The sequence below is a fragment of the Gavia stellata genome, chromosome 4 (assembly GCF_030936135.1).
Source record: "Gavia stellata isolate bGavSte3 chromosome 4, bGavSte3.hap2, whole genome shotgun sequence".
Lineage (NCBI taxonomy): Eukaryota > Metazoa > Chordata > Aves > Gaviiformes > Gaviidae > Gavia > Gavia stellata.
In genome coordinates this window covers 10,518,168-10,536,574 of record NC_082597.1, presented here as the reverse complement: position 1 = coordinate 10,536,574, position 18,407 = coordinate 10,518,168, and the positions used below count along the sequence as shown (strand labels likewise).

General features: G+C 37.3%; 1 protein-coding gene across 1 annotated transcript in view; it reads right to left on the bottom strand.

Annotated features, from left to right (window-relative positions):
• The window catches only part of SEMA3E (semaphorin 3E), a 143,151-nt gene that overhangs the window by 47,640 nt on the left and 77,104 nt on the right, over positions 1-18,407 (bottom strand). The window contains exons 3-4 of the mRNA XM_059816240.1: positions 12,440-12,499; positions 6,852-6,971 (exon numbers count right to left, since the gene is read on the bottom strand). Coding sequence (XP_059672223.1) covers positions 6,852-6,971; positions 12,440-12,499 — 180 coding nt within the window. The remainder of the gene's footprint in view (positions 1-6,851; positions 6,972-12,439; positions 12,500-18,407) is intronic.

Genomic DNA, 18,407 nt, shown 5'->3' with positions numbered 1-18,407 from the left:
GTAACAGGCATCTCTAGAAAATTCTCCATTGACCTTGTCAGATGAGACTGCTAATTAGGTGCCTCAACTAAGTGTGTAAACTGGGATAACTCTGGGCTCCAGAGAAGAACTTTGGGTCAAGTGCAAAATGCTAAAAAGAAAATTCTCATTGTGACACTGTGCCAAGAACTCAGCACTTGAGTCTATGAAAAGAGGAATCTCAAACAGAGGTAGGGAAGTGACTTTGCCTGTATACACACAGTCAAATAGCATGTCTGGTTCTAGTGTCTGCACTTCCAGAACATGTGAAAATACTGCAGAGAGGTCACAGGAAGGACAGAAATATGATTGAGGAATCCTTGTGATAGGAGGTTTAAGGAGCTATATTTATTCAGCTTATCAAAAAAAGTGAAGAGGTGGCTTGATCTTTGTGCATAGGTACTTACATGTGGAAAAGATGTGGAAAAGATAGTGGGAGACTTTTCAACTTTGCTATCAAAGGCATATCAAGGTTAAATGACAGGAAGTTTAAGTTAGATAAATTTAACCTTGAGTTAGTGGCTATTTCCTAACATTGAAAGTAAATATTAGGACAGCTTACCGGAGAAATAGTGGAGTTACGATTATCTAGATTCTTTGAAATGACAATACATATTTTCCTGAAAATGTTTTAATTCAATACTTGGGAGAAATTATCCATGCAGCATGTGACTGACCACATAAAATGTTCTGATGGTCCCTTCTGGTGGGGACTTCTATTTATGCAATACCCATTATGCCCCTCCTAGCAAAGTATAGGAAAAACAGAACCGCTCTTTCTTCATTATCCTTACTGAGCTTCACATATACAGCTGTTCATTAAGATAATTATTATAGCCAATACTCATGAGCTTTAATTTCTCACATAACCATATGCATTTGTTCAGAAGGAACTTTTTCACCCTGTTTCACAAGAGGATGTTTGTCTTTGTTTTGGAAGGTTCAGAGATTGATCAGTTGTGGAGGTTGGGTTGCTATTTGAGCTGGTGCAGAAAATCTTTTTCATGTGTTGCTTGGCTAGCACTTTATAATTTTCTTAGGAATACATAGATAAGCCATGGGTTCAGTAAGAAATACTTGTTCAGGTTAGGGTTGAGGGGGGTCTTCAGCTTTTTCTTTTTCCCTTTTGCAGCCCAGCACCTTTGTTATATGCTGTGAACACAGGGGTAATCTTGACCTAATTAATTTCCTGCCTATTATGAGTTTAGGTACCATTTTAATCTCTCTTGAAATGTATGCATATTTAACTTCCAAAACCTGAAATGCTTTAATCTAACTGAAATTTGGGGCTTTTGGATGTTTTGGTGCAATTTGATAGCCTGTGATGTGGGCATTTAGACTAGATGACGTAATGAACCCCTCTGGTAAAAAATTCTATGTCATTGTGTTGCTTGCTTGGCAGCACTTCATACATACGAAGAGTTGATATTGATCTAAACATCACCCAGCTTAATGACTAGTTCCACATGAACTATAGATGCAGAAGACTGCAATAAATAAGCAATTTTGTAGTATTGAGGATTGCAGATTCAATTCCATAAACAGATTGAATTGAAAAACCTGCTAAGATTTAGTGGATGGCATTCTAACTGTTGGTTTTTATCCATGCAGAGGGACACTGTGTCTCTGAGCAAATATTTGCAGGGCAAGAATTTGTCACACATTCTATCTAATGAAGCACTGACCAACACCCAGTTCTGTTTGGTCAGTGAAACCAGATGTTCCTCCTCCTTAATCCTCTGCAAACTGAAAGCGGAGATGAGGTAATAGGAAAAAGCATGGAGAGGGAGTAACTGGGCAGATGACTGTTTGTTTTCATTATAAAAATACATCAGAAACAATATCCTAAAATAATAGATATAAATTTGTATAAAATTTTGTTTCTTAACAAAGCTGAAAGAATGATATTGCCGAATGCTGGTCAAGAGCAGAGTAATTATATCATGTAAAAATTAAACTGAGATATGATTGGAAAGTTCTCTTTTAACTTCCATGTCAATTCACTTCAATTTGTTAAAGCAAGAGCCAAGGAGCTCCTGTTGCCTACATTTGTTTGGGGTAGAGAGGCAAATGGAAAGCTTATTGCACAGTTGAACCTTATCCTGTTTTTGCTTTGAATCACAGAATATTTAGAAAAAGTGCACCTCCCCACATCCAGTGAAATATTAAGGGCAACATAGATTAGAAAGAAGAAATTCCAACTTGACTGAACTGTCCTCTAAGCAAACAAATACACCTGCTGCTTCACTAAAGGCAATTCCTTTCTAACAGGCCTTAAAGACTTAGAATTTAGAGCTGTTGTTCCCTGATAAGCAGAAGCTCATCTGGCTAATTGAAGAGAAAATAGCATAATAAGGAATACATCAGATTAGGAACACCTAGGGGAGACTTCCAGAAACCACCAGTGCATTGTGTGGAAAGGATGACTTAGTCCGTCAGCCTTCTGAGGTGGAGAAATACAGCTGTAGGCAGTTCACCGAGTTAGATGAGGCATCGAAAATGGTACTCTGACAGCTCAACGTACATACTAAAAATTTACAGTGTGTTCTGGAAGAAAAATTCTTCATGCATTGTCCTTTCCCACAACTTTCATTCCCTCAGCAGGTCTTGTCATGCAAAGATGCCTTGCTCTCCAGGAATCAGCTCTATCTTGTTACCATACAGTTTGCAAAAACTTAGGATATTATTTCTGCACATTGTTTTCTTTTGGAATTCCCACTCATTTTGCAGGTCCTATGGAGGTAGAGTAATCTCTTTAGCTGTATTTGGTGGAACTCCCATGTGGACTTGTTGAAGGTGCTTTGTGAGTTGGTTAATAAAGTGGTTTGGATCATTGGAAAGCCTCTGGAGCACCCCTAAAACCTGTTGCTCTGCTGAATAGATAACTCATTAAGATAAAATCATTGCTTGACTGCAGATAGCTCATCTGATTTATCTAAGGTTCCTCATAATTCACCTAGGGTATTTTGAGCTATACAGAACAGTAATGCAGTACTGAGCTAGAGGCGAGGAAACATAGACTGAGATATAAAGCACTCCTTCCAGTACTCATCTTCTACTACCAAAACTGAGAGGTTTCAATAAAAGCAAAGAGAAGAGACTGGATGCAGATGCTTCTTCCACGTGCCCCACGCCCCACCTCCCCGTTGGCATCAAAGGCAACAGGAGTGACAAATGTTGGTTTGGCAAGAACGGATGCAGAGTAAATTTTTTTCTGCTATATTTGATTTAAAGATGTATCTCAGATTTTTTCTCACAGAGGACGTGAGAAGGATGCATATTAAATTCATCATGGGAAATTTGGGGTGGAGGGTCTCTCACTCTAGCTTTCTTCAGAAAAAAAAAGTATTTTGATGAAACGAACTCTCCTTAATTTCTGTGTGATAGACAAATAGAAACTGGAAGAACGCAACCTTTTGTGACCTCCATAGATTTTTGACATTTGGAAGCATTTCATGAAGTCAGTGATAATGAATGCACTTACTGGCTGGCAATTAACTTGCTTATGTTTTTTTGAACAACATTTTGTAACAAGTTCTTTTGCAAACACCAAGAGTTGTTCTGTCTGCAAAGTCAGCACTCCTATTTTTACCAATTTGTAATTTATTTCTAAATGACAGAAAAACATTTGGTAATTTGCTGAAATGTTTAAATTTGGGACAGCAACATTCATCAGAGTCAAAGTAATTAGAAAGAAAGAAAAGGATAAAAAACTGCATGTTGCTGTCAGTGACTCTACTTGTATATTTTTAGAAAGGTAATATCTAGCAAAAGCTTTACTAAAGTGAACAGCCTGGAATTCCAAAACAATATCAATTAAACCAATATTACAATAGAATGAATGCAGAGAACCATTATATATTTAATCTTTCAAATGGATATATAGTGTATCATAGAATTTATAAATAATTTGAATTAGAAAAATATATTTGGTTAGACTATGGTGGTACAACACAAGTTTGATGTAGAAGTCAATAAATCCTATTTTATTACCTGTTGTTTTATATGTTCAACATATTCAAATATAATTATTCATATTAAGACAAAATACATGGTATCATTAAATTTCTGTAAGCCATTAAAATCATGAAAGAAGCATTTAAACATATATAATTTATCATAGTAAAATCTGTTTGTGAAAAATTTCGAAGGACATTTCAATCACTACATAGTAAGTTAGATTAATATTTTCTAGAGAGACTGGTTAGGGGAATGGACATTTTTACTGTGTTTTTTGAAAAACTTGAAGGTTCTGATTTTCAGTAAGTTCCAATGAGTAATGATCTGCCAATAACAATCAAACTCTGCCTATTTCTGGAGACAAAAATCTCCTTTTGGCTTCACTATTTCTTGAGAAGTGCTCAGTGTTCTGCAAGACACAGCTCAAACCTGTTTTTGATAAGAAAGTATGAATTTGTAGTTGCATAAGAATGTAAGACTTTATACAAGAGGCAGAATGCTCCTTTTCATAAGCTGGATTGCACCTCACTTAAACGTGCCAAATACTAGATCAGGATGCCATACAATATGATTATAATCATGATATTCTTTCTGTTCAAAGGAAGAACTGTAATGCTTCATCTTCTTACCAAATAGCTATTCAGAAATGCATAACTTTATGTAAACTTTCATTACAAGCCAACGATGAAATAAATTTTCCTGCAACATGGGACTAGTGAGCACCAAGAACAAGAGCCTCAGCTGGATATTTTGTTCCATCAGATTGTTTCTCTTTGGCCTGCTCAGTAAATTGCAAGAGATAAGGTTGTAGAAAATACAGTCCTGCTATTCTATCACGTTCTTAAATCCCTACATCTCTAATTTGTATTTATATACAGTTTTTAATTTAAGAACCCTGCAGTTTTTACCGAGAGGGTCACATCTTCCCTTCGCCTTCAGCTCAGGAATCACTACTGAAACTTATGGATAAGTTCCCTGACCACAGGGTGAATATTTCCTCTGTGTCGATACTGCTGATTCATAGTTCCATACGGAAGACTGAATCTAGCTTCATATGCTGTGTTGCGTAGGTATCTAGGTACATAGAAGTCTGCTATAAAGTCTCCCTTTTTACTTCCCACCTTTTATAGCTCAACATGTCTGCAAAGTGTCTTTGTTCAAATGGATATTTGCCTCAAATACACCTTGTGCTACTTAAAGAGATGCTGTTCAGAAGCAACTTGGTTTACAGATCAAAATTAGATTTTACTTATTTTGAAGTTCAATGTATTTAATCAAAAATGTTTACAATATCAAAAAAATGTTCCTTTCAGCCAGCTGCATATTATGAACTGCATTTAACTGCATATAACTGCATATTATAAACCAGCATTTACCTCCAACTAAAAAGTCTGAGTTTTACTCGTTTTTTAAGAAAGGTCTTTTGTTTCCTGTTTAGAAATGGAATAGTACCACTATATTTTTAAGACTGTTTCATTTGTTACCCTCCTTTCCATGACAGTCAGACAGTGAGAAAGAGGTAAGAAAGCTGAGGTGGAAGAAATGGGGACACAGTAATTGGGAGTCATTGGATTGGGATACTCTGACCAAACAGAGAGATCAGCAAAGAGAGACTGAACTACAATTTTCTGAGGAAGGATCTTGTCCCTTCATTTCCTGCAGTTACACAATGTCCTTATCAGTCAAAGAAAGCAAGATTACAATTTGCCCACTCAATCACATACCATGTGTTATTTTTAAACTGCCATACACATGGCACCTGTCTTTTTTAATCCTGATGGTCAGCTTTTTAGATAATGGAAACTAACATAGCTACTTACTAGTGTAGCAAATATATTTCCTGTTGGTTTACACAAACAGAAGAATGGTAATCTTCCCATGACTTCAGTGTGGGTAAAATTTTAGAACTTCTGTTTGACAAGGAAGAATAATAAACAAAGAGAAGGGAAGGAAGGACAGTGATAAATAAGGGGAGGATCATGGGCCACACATTCTTATATAAAAGTCTTGTTTCTCATTTTTTGTTTGTTTTGTTTCTATTTTTATTAGCCTGTTGCTTATGTTTTCTTAAATAGTGTTCCTAAATATACAGACATTGCTTCCTTCAAACTGTACCAGGAAGCCTGACAGGAGGTTCATGAAAGGAGCAAAGAAGACATGCAAAGTTGCCTTATATTAAAATCACTTATTATGTAGTTCCTTCATCAATTTTAGAAGATGGTGTGTTTCTGCAATTCAAATAACTTCAAATCTAAGTGCTGTGCTGGGATCTTCTGAGATGCTTCTGATTTTGACAGCAGTTGGAGGTGCACAGAATGGATTGGAACCTTGGAGATTGTTTCTGGTCATATGGTTCTAGTTTGGTTTGTCAAAGGGATGCATCTTTACTTAGAAAAGCTTACTCAAAATTTTTTTTTACTAAAGTAAATACCTTATTTGATTTATAGGAGTATTCTTTGAAAAACTTTATATCTGCAATTAATATTTATTTGTGCCAAATGCTTATTTTATATCAGCTCCAGCCCCTGTTCTCTGTTTTCCTGTTGTTCCGACCAATAGACCAATAAACGATACTGCAGGTATTAATAATATTTGGTAAGAGTTGCTGTATCAGCTTATTTAGTAATAAAATTCTAAGATGAAAATGACTTTGAGGTCTTTGCATAATTCTCCAAAATATACTTTCAATCATTAGTGAGTTCCTCTGTCACAAACTGAATTTTAGACCAGCATTATGTTTCATCAGGGAAAATATCTCATGTATGGTTTGTATAAGAATTCTGAGCATTTGAATGTAAAGATTTATTTTTAGCTGTAGAAGCTTTGCTGGAATCCAGACCAAAAGAGTCACTACTGTAAAACAAATTTCTTACCTCTGATGGATGTCCAGCTCTAATAAAAGTGCAGAGCGGATCAAAAGCTCCTGTTCCGCAAGCCAGAAGATGCGTTCTGTTGTATCGGTGAAGGACACGGATGTAATTTGCACATTCATCCTAGTTTACATAAAAAATAAACATAGGAAAATATTATAAATTTTTTTAAATTTTTTTTTTTAATATCTCAGGTGCCCTTAGGTGATATTCTGCATATTGTAGCTTTCTATTCTGTTAAATATAACATCTTAGTTCTCCCACTTCATGCTAGTACATCAGTGCCACCAAATCAGTTACGAGTCATTAAGTTATAAAACACTCTTTTGTTCCTCTTTAATCTCAGACATATTCTGCAAATCTAAATATTTGTTTTACTAAGTATTATTAGATGCACTAGACATTAAACTCGGAGCATGAGATGTGAATAGTCAGCAAATAGCTTCTCTGTCAAGTTAACTAAACTTTATCTCAAGGAAAACAACACTTTTTCTTACATTTTTTTTTCCATAACACCACTGCACCATTAATTTATTCTGTAATTAATTGCGAATCAATATTTTTTTATATTGTGTAGGCTCATGCTTTATCTGTTCTCATTGTTCAAATCCTCCTTCGAAGAAGAAATTATTCATTTCCCCCAGAGCAATGCTCTGAAACTCATTAATGTATTTGCAGCTTCATAAATATTACAATTAAAATTTTTTCAAACATCCCTTTGAGATGTGAGGTCATTATCCTTCCTGTGCTAAACTAGAAATGGAGACAGTGAGATAAAAGTATCCATTGATTTTGGGACTCCTGGGACTTGTTTTTACAGAGTATTTAACATTTTGCAATGATTTCAATGTTTGGAGCAAGATTTCTGTTCATTTCCATTTATTGCTCAACATTTCTGCAACTCAGACCCTGGGTTTTAAGACAGTCACACGAAGTTTAAGAAGACAATTATAATGGGATTAGTCTTAGCTAATTTAGCTATTCTAAAGTTTAGACATGTAATTTATGCTATTCTCCTAGGCTTTTTCAATTGTTAGTGAAGAAGGCCAGAATTGCCAAAAGGCGATTAATTCTACCCTAGAATGAATCTGTAAAACAGAGTGGAGGAATTTCCTTTTTGAAAATTTGCTGTCCTTCACTGATGACTACTCCAGTTTTCAGACTGCTATATTCATACGAGAACAATCCTGGGTCTTCTTGACCATTTGCAAGAACGTAATGTCACAGAGGATGAGTCTGCGGCGGGGCCATGGTTAGAATTCAGCTCTTGCAAATCCATATTGGGTTGAAAACTGAGAAAACACCTTTCTTCAAACCCTTGTGTCATGCAGTGCAAGTCTTCCAACTGCTCCAACAAATAGATAAGGATCATAAGGAAAAATTCTCCTTTGCTACATGATTCTCCTTAACTGTTCTTGTTGAAATCTTCAGGGTGGAGTGTGGTGAATATGTAAGGAATCCATCCCACAGAAGTTCCCTAGGCAACCTCAGATGTTGGCAACACCAGGAGAGCCTGGTGCGCTGACTCTAAGAGAAACTGCACGGAGGGTGGAGCGGAGTGAAGACACCGTGGCCAGGCTCTGTGATAAGACGGGAACTGGAAGGTACTATGGAACTGACAAGCTGCATATTTACTACCCTGAGCTGCATATTTACCACCCTGAGCCAACAGTCTGTCATTTTTTGACAAAATACTATCCTTTGGGTGAACTTTGCTCATTATAATACCAAAAAACACACCTCCAGCCCAAAGCTACCCACCTCCAAGGTGCGACCACCCCTCACTGAGCTTGCGCTCTGGACTTTTTCTTAGTCTATACCTTTACAAGCAGAACAAGAACATTTTACACCAATTACAATAGAGGTATGTATGACTAGAGTCACTCAAGCTCCACCTGTAAGGACAAATAATATAAACATGGCTTAAGAGAGGAGGGATGCCACGGAAGATACCATCGCAGACCACCTCTGATACCTGGGATCAGTCGACGGGCTGAGCCTCTCTTCCCCCCCCACAGGGACACCTTTGGGTAAGATTCAAACACTTGGTTATACTGAATGCTTCCCCGGGAAACTTAGAAATCTCTATAGAGTTGCTTTATAACTTAACGCATTTGTAGCCAGGCTATATTACTCATTCTTGGTATTTGCACGTGCTTTGCAGGCAGTAATTTTATCATGGGCAATCCAAAAGAACGTGTGTATCTGTTGCTTCAATAAACTGCACTATTCACTAATCTGGCCGTGAGAGTTCTCATTGAACGCCACCAAATCCTTCAAGTGTGGCCGTGCTAGTTCATGGAACGCGACTAGACTGAAAGTGTATGGTGTTACGAGTGCATCTGTAATCGTGAGAGTTCAATACATTGAACGCGACCGGACTTGTAACACAGAGAATTGGGCATCACTGAGAATCTAAGCCCAGCTGCCCCCAGCCCCTCTGGTATCTGAGGACAAGCTGAAACATAAGGGGGTTTATTTTCTGCCAAATTGCCTTGCCATTTAAAGCGACAAAGAGAGAGATGCACACTTTGTATGTGCATTTCACAAACATTTGCTGACTGGTGGTAGCAGAATGGTAATACATAAGAATTTTATGATGCTTTGCAGTTTTATATAGTTGCTTTAATGGGTACTGATGCTGTTCCTCGTTCTTCCTCCATTCCAAGTATGACCTTCCTGACTTATCCCCTCTGTTCTCTGTCAGTGGTTGTCTGGTCTTTACTCCATGGTTTCCTTTTTTATCCACATATGTCTGCAGCTCTTGATCTTTGTCTCAAATGCACCATGGAGGAAGAGAGATCTTAGGATTTTTTTAAATGGGGAAAAATCACATATTTTTTCTCCGGAGTGCCTTCATAGAAATGCCCGAAATTTTCTGCAAAAAAGCCAGGATGAGGCAGATACGAAATACAGACAAAAGCCATTCTAAATGGCTAGATTTATCATTTATAAGCAAATGAAAAAAGGTGCTATTCTGGGAAGTATCAGCTGCTGACCCCACTAATAATATCCTGTACACGTAACAAGGAAGAGATGCATCAGCAAAGGAACTTTAAAATAAGTTTTCTTCCTACTATATTTATTAATTAAATGTTGCGGTTGTCTTTAGGGGGCTCCATGGACACATTAATAGTTCTGTGGAATTTTATTCATCTGAAACTTCTCAATGTGAAGGAGTTAGTCATCACTACAGAATTTGATTTCCAATTCTGATAAAATAATTGAAAGGGTCAAAAGCTCTCATACCACATGCCAACAGGTGTGTTCCCTGGCACATTGGATGAGAGCAAAAGGATTTTCTCCTTGGCTTGATTCAGATCAGAAAAATGTGGCCTGAGTTAAAGATGATGCACGTGTGGTTAAGACAAGGCTTTTCTAACTGTCCTATTAAGTCTGTTACAAGGTCTCTGAAACTGTGTTTATGACTACAATACTTGCAGTTTTACTGCTACAAGATGAACTGATAACTTTTAAAGGTTGTAAGAGCTTGTAAAAGTGGCCTATTCTGTTATATAGAAAGAGGTAGCAGAGAACACATGAAGTACCTCAACACTGAGATGCTTATTACAACATTTTCAGTTCTATTAACTATTAATAACGCACTGAGTAACAGATCTTTTGCAAAGGAAAATAAACAAAGAAACAGTATGGAAATAAGCAAAAAGGTTTGAAAGAGCACTGATAAGTAATTTTTTCCTGAGACCTTACAGTGTAAAAAATAGCATTCAGAACTTAAAAATGGCAAAGGGCTGATTTTAAGACATAATGGCATTAAGCCAATATTGGTTTATGGCTACAAAAAATGAAGGTGAAAAGAAAAGTAATAGGAAAGTTTTTGATTCTAATTTAGATTCCTTCCAGGTTGAGCAATTTAGCTTACTGACTACTGAACATGATAATGAATATTACTAAGGTTTCCCTGGAATTAATTAGTCTTACTCATTCACATAGTCCCACACATAATTAGATCTCATGTGAGGATCAGAATGTTGTTTGGTATTGTTTGGTATTACAATATTTTAACATTTTTTTTCTTAAAGACTCCAGTTCTGGAGTCTTGTGATCATTTAAAAATTCTGTCATTTTCTTTTGAAAAATAAAGACACCTAACTTTCACTGTACGGAGAGATGTGGGAAACATATGAAGTTCTTTAAATGATCACATTCATTACAGTGTAAATTTGAAGACTTATAATAACAGACTGGATTGTGAAAGATTTTGAATTTTAGGGAATCTCATGAGTCTAAGGGGTATACCTTTAAATTACATTGGAACAACTGTACTTATTTCTGTATTTATTTAACACAAAGAATATTGTCAAAGTATCAGAAAATAAATCGTATTATGTAGTGGTGAAGGAAAGATGACAGAGCTCTAACTGTAATAACAGCCTATGCTGAGAGATAGTATTAAACAAAGTTCAAAGAATTTGGGGTTTGGATTCATTTAATATGACCATGAAGTTTGGATAATGTAGCAAAACACCATTTTCAACCAAAGCCACCTGGAATTCTCAAGGGTACAAAAGCATCCAGAAAAATGCAATGAATTTTTAAGGCACCTCAAAAAGGATCAGTTCTAGGCCAGGTGAGTGTAAGAAGTAAAGTATCATGTTGTTTTTTATTATTATTATTATTATTTTCCAATCTGGCTCACTGATTCCCTGATGTGGACAGTTCTCATGCTTGTACTTCAACAAGAATCTTTATAGCTTCCTAATCTTCACTGGGAATATGTTGTGGTTATCATCAAGGCTGCCTGTTTGCTGTGTTTGTGTGGGAAAACTGTGCATGCACCCTTCTATGTCCTACGTTCCTTTCACTGTTGCTGTGAAACTATCATCATTTTCAAATCCTTTTGTACAGTTTGAGCTCTCTCAGCTGTGGGATTTATTAGGTGTTGTACTTGCTGTGTGTTTATGAGGTGCGGATAATGAACTTGGTGCACTGCAAAATTAAAGAGAACTCCCATCCAGAATAACTTTCATCTTGTGGTGCCAATGATATCAGCTGCTGTATGTCAGCGAGCTTTCAGGTCTTTCCCCGGGAACTGATTACAGTCAAAGCACTGGATCACAAGAACAGAGCAGTTTTGGGGCTCATTAAAACAGAATATTTTTATTAATATACCATAAAACTTACAGGGAAAAACAATTTAGAGTATATTTCACATTTACTGATAATTTAACTGCTTTTTTGAAAGTATTCTAGAGAATGGGAATTTTAAAGATAAATTAGAATGTGAAAAAATTTGAACAGAGAAAGCGTCCTATGTGTATAAAAAGAAAGGGAAATAGAAATGGGAAAGGAGAAATATTAAGGTACATTCTTTGATATCACCAGAAAAAGAATTAGGAGAAAGAAAGTTCAGATGATCAAAAGTGTTCGTTGCCTCTTTATGAGCTGGTCTGAAAAGCAATTAAACTAATAATTTAGTGTGTTCACAGTAGTTACATGTTTTTAAGCTGCAACACTTAGGATTATATCTGTGCTTTGAACTCTCTGAAGTTTAGGGATGCCTCAATCTTTGTTTGGACCTGTGACTGGAGTAATTAAAGTGTATTTGATTTGTAATTAATGATACTTACAGCATCTCTTCCTTTAATTATGCATTCTTCTGCCTGCAGAGGTGTACTAGGCCAATGGATCTGAAGAAAAAAAAACAAACATAAAAAAATCATTCACTTGGCAGTCTGATCATGTCAGTCCACCTTTTCCACTACTTTTCATGTGAAAGACTCATAGAACAGCCCAGGTTGGAAGGGACCTTCAAAGATCATCTGGTCCAACCTTTCATGGGAAAGGGAGCCTAGATGAGATTATTTAGCATCCTGTCCTATCACATCTTTAAAACCTCCAGTGATGGAGGTATTTCACCATGTCCCTGGGGAGGTTGTTTTGGTGATTGATTGTTCTCACTGTAAAAAATTTCTTTATTATCTCCTGGTGCAACTTGTACCCATTACCCCTTGTCTTCTCCAGGTGGCTCCTTGTGAAGAGAGAGCCTCTGTCCTCTTAGTAGGTGCCCTTTAAGTAATGGAATACTGTGATTAATTCTCCCTGAGCCTTCTCTTCTCCAGGAAGACCTAACTCCTTCAGTCTTTTCTTGTAGGGCAGGTTCTTCAGCCCTTTGATCATCATTGTGGTCTTCCTTTGGACCCTCTCCAGTTTGTCTACGTCTTTCTTGAATTGTGGGGACCAGAACTGGACACAGTACTCCAGGTGAGGCCTGGCAAGCGCTGAGTAGAGTGGGATGATCACATTTCTATCTCTGCTAGTAAGCCCCTGTGGATGCAGCCCAGGATCCAATTTGCCTTTGTTGCTGCAGTGGTGCACTGCTGACTCATGTTCAGCTTGTTGGCCACCAGGACCCCCAGGTCCCTTTCAGCAAGGCTGCTCCCCAGCCACACAGATCCCAGCCTGTACTGGACTCTTGGGTTATGTTGTACCAGGTGCAGGACTTTGCACTTGTCTTTATACTTAACTCATCATACTATAATTACACTTTTAATTGTACGTTATAAGGTTTAATCAAGTTTCTGTTATCATTTGAAGAGTTTTCAAGGAAAATATTCCAGTTTTATTTTTAAATATCTATAAAAGTTTACAATAAGGTAAGAAATATTTTTGTTGAAACATAACTGTTTTGCTTAGGGTAACTCAGCAAACTTAATACCAGACAACAGAATTTAAAGGAAGCTAATGTATTGAACATTTTATATAAATTCAGTAGAAATGTCTCTGCTAAATTGTCAGTGACTTTCAACATAGAATATTAATTTTGAACTACTGGTTTCCTGCTTTAAGTGATACTTAGGAAAGAAAATGGTTTACAGCGAAGTTAACGAGGGTCAGCAATTAACCTCATGGGAGTAGGATCAGCTCTTCATAGTCAATTACTAGAAGTGAAGCCAAATTACACAAGCGAGATTTTTTCAGTTACCTACTGTAAAAAATTTGTTTCATTCCAGAAGCATGATTTGTTTGGATGAAAACAATATTAAACAATGACTGAGCAGACTGGAATGATTACTTCACTTCTTAGAACTTTTAAAAGTGAAAACAAAAACATGTTCACTTCAGTGATATCAGGCTTGACTGAAACCAAATAAGTATCAAAAAATGGATGTCATCATTAAGATATTTTCGTCAATGGTCCAATCACAAATTATTATTCTATCTGGAAAACATTTTATAATTAAGTTTGTCTTCTGCTAGGCTTTTTTTCCTTCCTTTTTGTAATTGAATTAACTTAGTTTTCTTGAAATAATTCTAACCCAAGAAAATCTGGGGATAAATTATAAGAAAAGTAAATTGCAAGAAAAGTGGGGATAAATTATAAATCCTAGAAGACTAGTGCTTAAAAGGTAGAGGTCAGCTATATGTTATTCTTGTCAATGTCAGCAGCCTGTCAGTGTTTAGGTCTTATGCCCAGATCAGACCACCTATGTTCAGACACCATCTGAATCCTGCAAGGAACCTAAAATTAATCAGTTTGTTTTCAGTCAGGTGGTCTTATAGTCATCTATGTATGATCAGAAGTAACTCTCATCTAGTCTCTGTATTGCTGCTGTGTAGTCTGGGGAGGTACCTGAACTCTGCTGAACTCCCATGAGGGCACTCATCCAGTTGCCCTGGTCAGACCATTTCTGGTTCATACACTGCAAAACTCAGGGTCCACAGTCATTTACTTTACTTACTGGTCAAGGATTGAATAGGCAACAGCTTGTCCTTACATCCAAAAGCTGAAAAGTTAGGAGATGTGAAATCTAGGATCTCCTGAGCCTAAAAGTTTGAAGTCACAGCTTCCACTTCCCAAAGAAATGTTCTAACTAGCAGGCTAAAATGGGGCTTTTGCCCCTATCAGGTGTAGGTGGCTGTAAGGAACAGAGAAACCACAGAGGGAATAAAACACTTGACTCTGTAACCTAGTATTAAATACACTGTGTGTAGATGATTATTTTTGTATTTGGATACTTAGTCCCAGTGCTATTGAAAATATTTTATATGCATGTTTTCCGCTTAAAACATACTGAATTAAATGCATACACAGAATTAAGAGAAAAAAGCCAAATGCCCAGTGCCTCTGCTTTGTCTGGAATGTTGAAAAGCAGCTGCAGTGTAAGCAACAAGAATTTAGTCCTTAGCATAGAATGATAGAATGAATCATAGAATCATAGAATGGTTTGGGTTGAAAGGGACCTTCAAAGATCATCTAGTCCAACACCCTGCCATAGGCAGGGAAATCTTTCGCTAGATCAAGTTCCTCAAAGCCCTGTTCAACCTGACCTTGAGCACGTCCAATGATGGGGCAGCCACAACTTCTCTGGACAACCTGTCCCAGTGTGCCACCAGCCTCATAGTGAAGAATTTTTTCTTTATAACTAACCTAAATCTACTCTCTTGCAGTTTAAAACCTTTGCCTCTTGTCCTGTCACTACAGGCCCTGGTAAAAAGTCTCTGTTTTTCTTATAAGCCCCCTCTACATATTGAAAGGCTGCAATAAGGTCTCTCTGGAGCCTTCTCTTCTCCTGGCTGAACAATCCGCACTCTCTCAGCCTTTCTTCATAGGAGAGGTGTTCCAGCCCTCTGGTCATTTTCACAGCCCTCCTCTGGACATGCTCTAACAGGTCCAAGTCTTTTTTGTGCTTTCTTGTCCAGAGCTGAATGCAGTACTCCAGGTGGTGTCTCATGAGAGCATAGTAGAGGGACAGAATCACCTCCCTCGACCTGCTGGCCATGCTTCTTGTGATGCACCCAGGATATGATTGTCTTTCTGGGCTGCAAGGTCACATTGCCAGCTCATGTCCAGTTTTTCATCCACAGACATCCCCAAGTCCTTCTTTTCAGGGAAGAGAAGACAGTATCTTCAGTCCTTCTATTCTCAATCCATTCGTCCCCCAGCCTGTACTGATACTGGGGTTTGCCCCGACCCAGATGCAAGACCTTGCACTTGGCCTTGTTGAACTTCATGAGGTTCACATGGGCCCACTCCTCAAGCTTGTCAAAGTCCCTCTGGATGGCATCCCTTCCCTCAAGTGTATCAACTGCACCACTCGGCTTGATGTCATGCACAAACTTGCTGAGGGTGCGCTCAATCCCACTATCATCTATGTTGTTGCTGAAGATATTAGATAGTATTGTTCCCAGCATGGACCCTTAAGGGACACAACTCATTACTCGTTTCCACTTGGATATTGAGCCATTGACTATAACTTTTTGGACGTATCCATCCAGCAAATTCCTTATCCATCTAATAGCCCATCCATCAAATCCATATCTCTCCAGTTTAGAGGTAAGAATTGTAGGCCTTACAGACGTCTAGGCATATGACCTCTGTAGCTATTCCCTTGTCTCCTGATGCAGTCACTCCACTATAGAAGGCCACTAGGTTAGTCAGGCATGATTTGTCCTTGGTGAAGCCATGTTGGCTGTCTCTAATCACCTCCCTGTCATCCATATGTTTCAACATATCTTCCGGGAGGATTTATTCCGTGATAAAATGAGAAGCATGGGATGTGTACACAAACCTCTTACAGAGGAGATGGAGGGCTTTGCTTCCTGTGCAAGTTGCTCTAATCAAAAGGCTAATGTGTAACAGGAACTACCCCTCTGTCCCTGTATCTACCACTGCTGCTAGGTATCTGCTTTCCAAAGTGACTCCTGAACAAATCCTTCTCCAAATGAAGCCCTGTTTCTGTGTTGATTCAGCCATATGCGTATTTGCTATTGAGATACTTATAATGGCTTATCTTAGCAAAAGATGCCTAAGAGAAGGAGTAAGAAAGGCTGACATCTCTGTACGTTTTCCACAGGTTGTGCAGAGGTGTAGATATCTATCTTAGATTCTCGTAGCAAATTACCTACCTCTAAGCCCATATTAGTTGCCTGAAGTAGATGTGTCTGAATTATGACTTTAGTAATACATATGAGTCTCCTGAAGAAGATTTTTTGATCTACAAATTATTTTTTAAGACTCACAACTCTTACAAGGCTTATGAGTCTTAACATAAATGAGCATTAAGTTAATCTCTTCAAGACTATTTTAGATTAGAGACTAAACAAACCCCTGCATATCAGATTTTGCTATCATACCAAATTTCAAAATTCAATTTTACATGCATCTTGGGTCTAAGCACAGTAGTCAAAAATGTGTATAGTAAAAAAATGCTCAGCAAAACATCAGAAAAAAGTTATTGTTTTTAATCTTGGAATCTTCATGAGGATTTCTTAGCTCAGTTAAAAGAACTGAGAAGAGCTGCTTGGTCTGTTATGATCAATCGCAAAGAAATCTATAGTAAGTGGCTCAAGGTATTAATATTTTACCAAGGTGTACTTACTGTACTTAATTATATTTGTGTAATTATTGCTGTTTTACTTAACTAGCGTAACATAGGATGTGTTTACACTGCATGGAAATCCAGATATTAATCAGCTGTAATGGTAGCCTTTAACTTGCCACATCTGATTTTTCCTGGTGTTTATGCATAAAAGTTATGACAACTACTAGCTTTAACTTTGAACTGATTCTTTGCCAGGATTACAATCTTTCGGCAAGCTGTCAATAACTATTGTTGGGAAATTTTCCTGTGCATCTAGACTGGAAAAACTTGACACTAACATACATTTCACTGGACTGTGTGCTTGACATAATTATTGGCTTGTTCATAATTTTTTAAAACTTTTCACTCCTGCAGGTTACTGTGAAGTAAATTTTTAAATTGCTTGCTTAGTGATGTCTTCTTATCTTATTATTCTTATCTTATTCTTAGAAAGATTTTACTCTTAGAAAGAAATTTTTAAATTGCTTGTTTAATGATATCTTCTCCTCTTATTTTTCTTATCTTATTCTTAGAAGACTTCTTATGTCTTCCTACAATATTACTGTCCTTGAGACCTGGATGATGTAATTTTAGCACTGTATTTAAAAGACAGGAAAAAGCTACTTTTAAATATACTCCTCAAGGGAAAAAAAGGAATTATAAGGCAGTACAGTCAACAGCTACTGAGCAAATTCAGATAGGGGTAAAACTTTAATTGGAGCTGGAATGCTAATGAATGTCTCCAAACAGCTTCCCTACTCAGTCACTAGCCTCAAAAAACACGATGGCATGTCTAACAAAAACTAATTTCAATAAATTATATAAGCTTTATAGCACTTCAGGCCAAAATAGACTACTGTGTGAGCTAGTCTGAAGTCCAGTATATGGCAGAGCAATTAAGCAATGCAACTATCCCATCCCTGGTTTAAGTCAAAAAATAGTGCTTAATTAACACATAACTTGGGTTTGGCTGAAGCACAAATTCTGCAAAAATATCTGGTTATGACTGGATTTTATATATATATGTATTAACAAATACATAGCCACCTTGCCTTTTGGAAGGTAATTCCAATGGATAATCAAACTCACTGCTAAATTTTGTGCTTCTTATTTCAGTTTGAACATATGTACATTCCTACATGGTTTTCAAAGGAGATACAAGCAAGCCCTGCTCTTGCAGACTTGTGGTCAGCCAGTTCTGGAGTGGAAATATAGCTAGCTTTGCTAGAGGCAG